General features: G+C 39.5%; 1 protein-coding gene across 1 annotated transcript; it reads left to right on the forward strand.

Annotated features, from left to right (window-relative positions):
• The first annotated feature begins 2,098 nt into the window (after positions 1 to 2,098).
• Positions 2,099 to 2,815, forward strand: LOC119301770. The gene has a single exon (XM_037578751.1). The coding sequence runs from the start codon at positions 2,269 to 2,271 to the stop codon at positions 2,545 to 2,547; it is 279 nt and encodes a 92-aa protein (XP_037434648.1). The 5' UTR covers positions 2,099 to 2,268; the 3' UTR covers positions 2,548 to 2,815.
• Positions 2,816 to 9,519: the final 6,704 nt, after the last annotated feature.

The raw sequence follows: 9,519 nt of genomic DNA on the forward strand, positions 1-9,519 counted from the left end.
TTTAGTATGACACAATATTTGTTGCTAATAATGTTATAAGTTCAGATTTGTAAATGCAATATTACCTTCCATGTATATGGATTGAACAAAATATAAACTCAAGTGAAATGTCAAGCTTTAATTTGTACTGATATACAGTATGCTATAGGTTTGCTATATGTGTAGAATAGGATTTTTCTGAGCCAACTGGACACATGCTCGGGATCCGAACATAGCCTCTTCCCCAAGAAAAGTCTAGGGTTCCCCTGCCTCCCGCCGGTATCGCTGTCGGTCCGCCTCGTCTCCGGTGGCCTTAGGGTCATGGTGGCGTGGTGGATCTCGGCCATTGTCGGCGGGAGGGGGGGGGCTCTGCTTTCAGTTGTTTTTTCGCGTTTTGTTAGGGTTTGTGTCCTGCTCAGGAAGACGAGACGGTGGTGGCTCCCTGAAGGTAGAATAAGGTTCTCCCCGCCTAGCCTCCCCCTCCCCCCCGTCCCAATGGTGTGTCTAGCATCATCGGTAGGTGTGTGGAGATATGTCCCCGGCGGATCTGTCCTTGATGGATTTGCTTGGATCTGGTCGTAGTTCGTCTACGTTCATGTGTTTTCAGGTTGGATCCTTCTGATCTACGCTACTCTTCATCGGCAGCGGTTGTTGTGCTGCTGCGCTGGTCCTACGGGGCCTTAGCACGACAACTTTCCGACTGTCTACTACAACAAGTTTTGCCCAACTCCGGCGAGGGAGGGCGATGACGGCGGCGCGCCTTCGGCTCGCTTCAGTGCTTGTAGTCGTCGCTAGGTGTTCTACGAATCTGGATGTAATTTTTATTATTTCCGGTGTTTGTTGTACTACCATGATTGAAGATGAATAGATTGAAAGTTTTTTCACAAAAAAAAAGAATATGATTTTTCTCCTTATAGAGAATCTTGTAGATGGAGTAGTCGTTGTTCATATAATTGTGAAACTTGGCATGATCTTACCATGAACCAACTCACAAAGTTATCTCCATCAGTACTTTATTCACTTAACTTGCTTTTCAGTGAAAATAGTAGGTTAAAAGCATATTGGAAAAAATATTTACACGGATTACATGTATGCAATTTACATGGGGCTACCAAATGTTAGAGATCCACAAAGTTCGAAGTTGTGCGCAATGGTCGCTGGAGTGGTTACCATGCTAAGATCAAAACCTATTGTTAAAGAATACCATGTTATTCATCATTGTTGACCTTATACTATCACATTCAGTGAGATTGCCTGATACTTGATTGTTGTGTTTCTACTTAAAACACACTTTGTGACTATCTTCCAGTAGGATGTTGTTTGATCAAGCTACTGTAATTGCACCCAAGATGAGGGGATGGTAAATTGGAGATGCTGATTATAAATATTTTACTGCTTACATATTGTTTATGAAAACATCAAGTAATTATAAGGATCATTTTTCATTAAAAAAGTATCATTTACAAACGCCAACAATCATATCGGATGACTGTTTTCCTGGCCTTCAAAGAAGAAATATCATAAAAGTTGAACCCGGCTGGAGGGGCCTCAATTCTTCTGAGGCAAGAAAAGTAGGTGAGATCTGTGCAAAATCTTTTGAGCTATGAATAGTAGATGCGAAATGCTTAAAAAAGGCAAAGGTTCACTGAACGTAAATGCCTAAATGATACGGTTTTTCAGTCATGTTCGATTCAGCTAACGCTGCTTGTCAAATTCCAGAAGTTTTTTTCTCACTGGACTCGTGGGGAATTACTTCAATAATAATCAATACGTTGACCCTCATCTGGAAAAATGACCTACGTATTGCCAAATTGAATTTCCTTCTGATTTGCTATATGAGGAGTGAGGCTCCGTCATATAAATAATAGTATCTTTTCAAAAAATAGAAGCAAATATTACATTTCTTGAGAGCACTTCCGTGAGAGCGACTCGAGTAATAATATTATAATCTCTGCACACGTGAGCGGTGAGCAGAGCACGGAGCAGGTCGAGCGGTTTCCATCCAACCCCGTGGAACTGGCGTTGCCTTTCGCCGAACCACCCGAAACTCCACACCCCAAGTTGGCGACCGATCGACGAAGCAACTTTGCATTGCACCCTCACCCCGGCGGCGGTCAAGCCGGCGTCTCGCCGTTATATAAGCGCGTAGCCCACACCGCCAGACCTCACAAACACATCAAACAAGCAACATATTCTCGAGAGATTCTGAGTGGATCATTCTTATCCACTCAGGGAAGAAACTGCTTGGTGAATTCGCTGGTGCCGTGTGATCAAAGCTCGGGAGTCGGAATGGAGCTGGAGATGGCGAGCCAGCACGGTGCCTTGCTGAAGGTGGGGCTGTTCGTGCTGGTGCAGGCGCTGGTGTACCTCATCCTCGCCCAGTCCTCCTCCGTCTTCTCCACCACCAAGACCCTCTGCCCTCCCCCGGCGCGCTCCCACAGCGCCCGCCGCATGGTCGCGCTGCTCTCCGACCTGCCGCTCGGCGGCGAGCCCTCGCCCCGCGCCGGCATCGTGGAGCCGTCGTCGCCCGTGGCCCTGGCCGCCCACGCCCACCAGAAGGAGGATTAGTTGACCGGACCACGATGATTCGCGGCGCGGACAAGGATCGAGCTGGGGGAGGCAGCTATAGAGCGAGCATATGTCTGCCGAGCTAGCACCTAGCAGTTGGTGCCTGCCGTAGGAGTTCGCTAGCTATTCACGCCATTCTTTGGTGGCCCTTTGATTAGTTGGATGGTTCTTTTGAGATTTCATAGTATGTAAACTACGTGCCGTTTTGGGTTGTACAAATGACCATCTAAGATTGTGTTTTGGTTACAGTGAGGTTGTGCTTGTGTTTTGAGGAGACTTGTGATGAACATAACACTCGTTTGTATTATGACCTATTTGTGAAATCTCATCTAGATGAAAATTAACAAAATCTCATCCGACTCCTATACTATTTGATTAAAAAAATTCACACAAATACTCACGTAAGATTCAATGATGTAGGAGTTAGATGAGACATGATTATTTCTCATATAATAAGAGCAGACACACCCATATCATGAAATCTTCGGTCTCTTCTGTCCACCGGTAGGGGAGACACTCCTCGGTCCAGAGAGGAGGGAAGCTGGCCCCTCTGCGATGAAAATTTGGTGGAGACTTTGTGGCATAGTCTTAGGTATCGGTACTTAGGTTTTTTCTTATTGTGGTTCGGCCACTCATGTGCTACTTCATGATGACAAACGGATGGGGGTACAACAGGCGCACTTCCGGTGCTTTGTTGGTGTTATTGTTTGTGTGTATTAGTTTTTCTTTGAACGGCCTGTATAAAAGTTTTCTCTACACCTTGTATTGTTCGGCCATTTGGGGCGAAAGTCTGCTTTTGAAAAAGTGTGGTGAATTGTTCGGCCATTTGGGGCGAAAGTCTGCTTTTGAAAAAGTGTGGTGAGTTACTGCCAAGATTTTCGTGAGGATTTGATGACCTAAAGTGTCTTTGAGTGCCTAGTATACGAGTTTGTTAGTTATTTACTTCACACCATTCTTTAATTGATTGGCGTGTTCTTTCTAGATTGGTTTGATTGGTTGGTTTTCTTATCGGATTGGATATGTAAACTACATAAGCTTAAGGTTACAATGACAACTCCAGGTCAAGACGAGACTCACGAACGTGGAAGACCTAGCCCACACGATGCATGTAAGGTGGAGGAAGGAAAGCTCTCATTTCCTTCTATTCTCATATATTAGACTATCCGTAGCCCACTATACATCATTTCAATCCCTTGCACGAGGTATACCCACCATGAATAACAATAGGAAGACATAGGGTATTTACCGACCATGTGCGGAAGATTGCAGCGTCGATGAATTCATCTCCGACTGCAGAGCTCCGCTAACCTCATCTCACCGTCAGATGCTCAAAAACCAAAGCTGTGTTTGCTCGTTCGGTCATTGTAGGTGGATTTTTCTCTTTTATGTAGTATACTCGCTGGATAGGTCCGGTTTTATTGCTTTTCTTCTTTTTTTTCACTGTGTTTTCCTTTATGGTTTCTATGTCTTTCTCTTTTACTTCTTTTTCTGTGTGTGTGTTTTACGTTTGTCATTCTCTTTTGACCAGTTTTCTGCGTTTCTTCATCGGGTTTCTTTGTTTTTCTTTGGTTATCTTTTTTTGGCGTTTTTTCACCATGTTCTTCGTTTACCTTCAGTTTCCTATTTATTGTCGTTTCTTCAATGGTTTTCATTGGGTTTTTTTTCTTTCTCTTTTTCATATACAGGTGGACACATTTATTTGTACACATTGAACATTTTTCAAGTACATGTTTTCCAATTTTTTTATGCATGCAATATATTTTTCAAACAAACGTTAAGAATTATTTTTAATTTTTACTACTATTTTTAAAATGTATAATTCTTTACATTGTATAATTCAAAAAACAACCAAAACATTTTGTACATTCTATATTTCTTTTAAAATTTCACTACTATTTTTACAAACGTGTGGTTTTTTGAAATGTCACATTTTTTTTGAATGATATAAACGAATTTTTCCATGCTACACAATATTTTCACATTGTATAAACATATTCAAAAAATGTCACGTATATTTTTTTTAAATCCATGATATTTTAAAAAAAATTTACGTGCATATTTTTGGGTTGGTAATTCGTTTTACAAATGATTTTTTGCATTACTTAAACATGTTTTATACATTGTATACACACTTTTCAAAAAATTGACGTTCATTTTTTTCAAAGGCTGTGACATTTTCTGAATTGTCGGAAACACTATTTAATGGTATCAAAACTTTTTAGAAGCTGGAAAAACTTTTTTAAAATTACGTTAACATTTTTTAAATTCGTGGTGGACATTTCTAAAATCTATACAAAGTTTTTTGCATTTTGGAAATATAAATGAAAGGATCAAAAACGAAAAGAAAACTGTGTGCTAGGGAGTTGGTGCTCCTTCGCGGAGTAGGCAGGCCCATTTACGGGGTACCACAGGTAAAGTTGTGCTCTGTATCGCAGCAAGTTATAAATAGCCACTTCCGGGAGGCAAAGCGTCCCAAAATGAGCTAAGTTATAATCACGCACGCACACACGTAGGCATGTCAACTCCCTCCGTAAACTAATATAAAGGCATTCAGATCACTAAAATAGTGATGTAAACAATCTTGTATTAGTTTACAGAGGGGGTACTTTCAATGATGGATGCGATGATATAAATTTTGAATTGTGGATTTTGATATATTTTTCTGAAAACTCGGTCAAACATGCACTTGGTTGACTTTTGAAAAAATAAATACACCTTATATAAAACAACGGAGGGAGTAGTTTTCTTCTATTATTCAAAAAAACTAGTTTTCTTCTTTGTTTCTTGGTTTTTGATATATATTAAATATTCTAAGCAGGCATACTTTTAAGATTAATTTATATCAACTCAGAACACTGTCCGCCACATATTTAAAATTGCATTAATCCAATTTTTCAAAATATCTGTACCATAAAAACATCGTGATATTCAAAAAATATTCATGTGTTCAAAATATTGTTTGGGATACTTAAAAAATGTTTATACAATGTAAAAAAATATGTACGCATAAATCAAAAAACTTTTGTAACATTCAAAAAAATGTTCATTACATTTTACGTACTGTTTAAACAATGTTCACGTAGGTCTAGGACAGTGTGTACAACCATTCAAAACAATGTATGTGGTTGTTAAAAACAGGTTCACACATTTCGAAAAATATGTTTATGACATTTTAAAAATGTTGTTAGAATTTATAGAATTTTTGTGTACTATAAAAAATGTCCCCTTATCAATAAAAAATGTACAAAAGGGATTTAATAAAAGTTAAATGTGTATCGAAAAAAATCAAAACATGTATTTGAATAATTGTTCATGATTCATTTGAAAAAAACCTGATAGTGTATAAAAAATGTTCCAAATGTATTCAAAAAATGTAGAACTTGTACTGAAAATAGTAGACATGTACCCCCTGCGTTTTTATTTAGTTCGCATATTAGCTTTAGTCAAAGTAAAATTTGTAAACTTTGACAAAGTTTGACATATACAATAACAAATGAGTAACATTAGATTTATTATTAAATATACTTTCACATCGTATAGATTTGTTATGGTAAATATTTGTATTGTTTTCTATAAACTTGGTCAAACTTTATGAAGTTTGACTTCAGTTAACTCTAATATGCAGAGTAAATAAAAACGGAGGGAGTATTAGAAAATAACAAGTAACGAAAAAACTGAAAATCAAATAAAATCGGTAAAGAAACACATAAAACAAAAACCAAAGAATACTTACAGAAAATATAAAGAAGAGAACAGCTAGCGCGGAAGGTTCTAAAACTGGTCGTAGAAATTTCCAAAAACCGTGCCCTAGGAACCCATATTGTCCAGCCCATCTTTCGATCCCGTACTGCGAGAGGGTGTACTATCTCGTGGTAGAAGAGATATAGCTCCCGCTCATCAAGTAGGCCTTGCAGGTGGATCAGCAGCGATGCTAGCCGGCTTGGGCCGCACCCGCACAAAGTCTGCTTAGCAGCCTAGCCTACTACACGTGTTATGCGAACGAGGCAACAAATCCATGGTGCCCGGGTGCACTTTCCCCAGCCTCAGGAGCGCATTTTCCCTACACGCGGCGCATCCGAGTGTCACCATTTGTCACGCACATGATGCTTCTTGTGTAGGGATTTTTTTAAGGTTTTTCATATTTTGCCTATTTTTCTATTCCCAGTTTTTTCCGTGGAGCACAAGTGTGCTTAATGCAGGGACACCATTTGTGCTTCACATTGTGAGCACAGTTTAGTTCATGATGAGAGCACACTATGTGCTTCACACGGGAGCATAGTTGTTCTTCATATTCGGAGCACGAGTTTGTACTAGGTGGGAGCACAGGGTTGTACTAAGTGGGAGCAAGGATAGTTCATGTTGGAAGCACAGATTACTGTAGTTGCAATCACAAAGTGGGGGGGGGGGGCATATGTTATTACTAGGTTGGAGCACGAGGTAGCTCAAGAAGGGAGCACCTGTTAGTGTAGTTGGGGGCACAAACATCACCAAAAAAAGTCGGTCACCTATCAAAATGAGATCTAGTTTTAAAGATCTTTGCGTGAGGATTGCAACGATGAAAACAAATTGACATTTAGAATCATGGTTCACAAGTTATTTTGTTATTTAAAGGATTTGGGGGGAAATGCACACGCAACAACAAGCATGTGCAACAAGTATGGAAAGACAATAATATTTGAAGTACATGAATTTAAAATGAAATAAGAAATCATACACAAAGAGAATAGCATGTGCAACAAAGCAACATGGCATCACATTATATAATGTGCAACATGAATATGCATACAATTTAAGAGTAGTATGAGCTGATTTTGTTGACGAGATAATGGAAGTGTTGATGGATGATTTTTGTATTTATGCAACTTCCTTCGGAAATTGTTTGTGCAACCTTAAAAAAATTGCATGGTAACCTTGCTTGGAATAGGGGAAAATGACACGTTAGGGTAACAGAAGGAATAATCCTTAGTCATAGTATTTTGGGTATAGGAATATAAGTGGATAAAGAAAAGAAAATGATGTCATTGAGAGGTTATCCTACCAGAGGGGCGTGAGAGAATACGAATCTTCCTTGGGCAAGCAGGTTTTCTATAAATGCATCTAGTGCCCCTCTTTATGGTTTTGGAGTATTGGCGATAAACTTGGCGTGAGAGAAGACTTTGCTTGCTTTCTGCTCGAACACTTTTGCTGAAGACTTTCTGTATTTTTATGTGTCATGCTTTGTTTTGTCTTCAATCTAGCTATACTTAAGTGCAGCTGCTTGTATGTGCGTTTGTTTTACATATTCTGCTATCTCATTTGTTTGCATGCTATCTATTGTTCTGATGATGTTGCCTTCATACTTATTGTCTAGCTTAGTTGTGCTTAAGTTTTGCATTCCTACTCACTACTATTGCTTCCGCAACTTCGAAGACTTCCATAAAAATCTCCATTGACCCCCTCTGGTCAATAACTAACAGTTTGTTTTTTTATTGACGATTGATACATCTATTTATCTGTAATGATTGTCATATTCATGATGCTTTTATAGCGAGTCATCTACAACAACTTTGTTGCTTCGATGATCATCTGTGAATGGTCATCGTTGGACTATGGGTCAATAACATTAGCTATATGACATCTTCTCTATAACGTTCTTCAATACAAAGATCACATGAGCTCCTCTACATGATTGTGATAAATTTGATATAAGTTATGGTGTGTTTCTTCCATTGTGATGAATTATTCTTTTATGATCAAACTATGTATGAATTTTTCTTTGGTTTATTTGTTGCATGATTATAACATATATGCTCTTCAATAGACTAAGGCATAGCCTAGTGGCGGGAAGGGGTTGATGCCTTCCTACCCACCCAGGTTCAAGGCATGGTACTTACAATTTGGATTTGTTGCACCAATTATACTGTAGGGGCTTCCCTTACAGTCTTCCTATCAAAAAAACATATATGCTCTTCAATCTATTAGTCTTTTCACTGACCATTTTTAGAAAAATGGTCCTAGTGGTTGTCATTGTTGATGGTACTTTTTTAGGGAGAGGCTTCACGACAGTGCTTCATCATCGATGGTGATTTGGCCCGGTTAAAAAATGCACTGCCTTTTTTTTTCTTGCCCATGGGTCAAAAATCACAAATTGCCAAGAAAGTATAATCGTCATGATCATCATTACTTCCTAAGTATGTGAATTTACTTGATATCCGCTGTCATTTTCTCCATGACTGTGTTATCATCAGCGTTAGCTACCACAGAAAAAAAAAACAATCTTTTAATGTTCATATGAAGGTTTCCACACAAAAGATTGTCCAAATAATGAGGGGGGCCTGCGAAAGTCCAGCAACTCACCATGTTCTCTCCCTGGGAGAAAAATGTTTACAAGGCCCGAGAAACATTGGAACATAAAGAAGTCTCTGGAATGAGGAAGCATCAGGGATCGCACCAAGCCGAAGCGCTCGTCAAAACACAAGTAGACGAGTGCAAGGTATCTTGCCGAGCTTTGCACCCAACCATGCAAGGCCGAGACATCTTCTCAGATGAAATGATGCGCCACGGTACATAGTTTGGCTTGTTTCTCTTCCTCTGCTTTCGCCAAGAGGCTTGGACAAACATGCTGGACCATAGCCATGTCAATGGTATTTTCCCAACACGAGAAAAACTACTTGAGACCGAGTTATATGTACAGTACGTAGATTAGTGATTAGACATGACTGCTCTAGTAAAAAAGCTCAGGAGGCCTTTGGGTTTTGAGGCAATGGCGATTTCAGAAAGCGATGGTAGAAGTGGTGGTCTAGTTATGTTTTGGTACAATAAGTTGGGAGTAACGTCATCAGAAGTACATAACAACTACATTGACATCCGAATAAATGAAGGTTCCAACAATGCATGGCGGTTCACAGGCCTTTATGGTGAGACAAGGATCAAGCTGGGGGAGGCAGCTATACAGCGAGCATATGTCTGCCGAGCTAGCACCTAGCAGTTGGT

Source organism: Triticum dicoccoides, chromosome 5A (genome assembly GCF_002162155.2).
Source record: "Triticum dicoccoides isolate Atlit2015 ecotype Zavitan chromosome 5A, WEW_v2.0, whole genome shotgun sequence".
In the NCBI taxonomy this organism is placed as follows: domain Eukaryota; kingdom Viridiplantae; phylum Streptophyta; class Magnoliopsida; order Poales; family Poaceae; genus Triticum; species Triticum dicoccoides.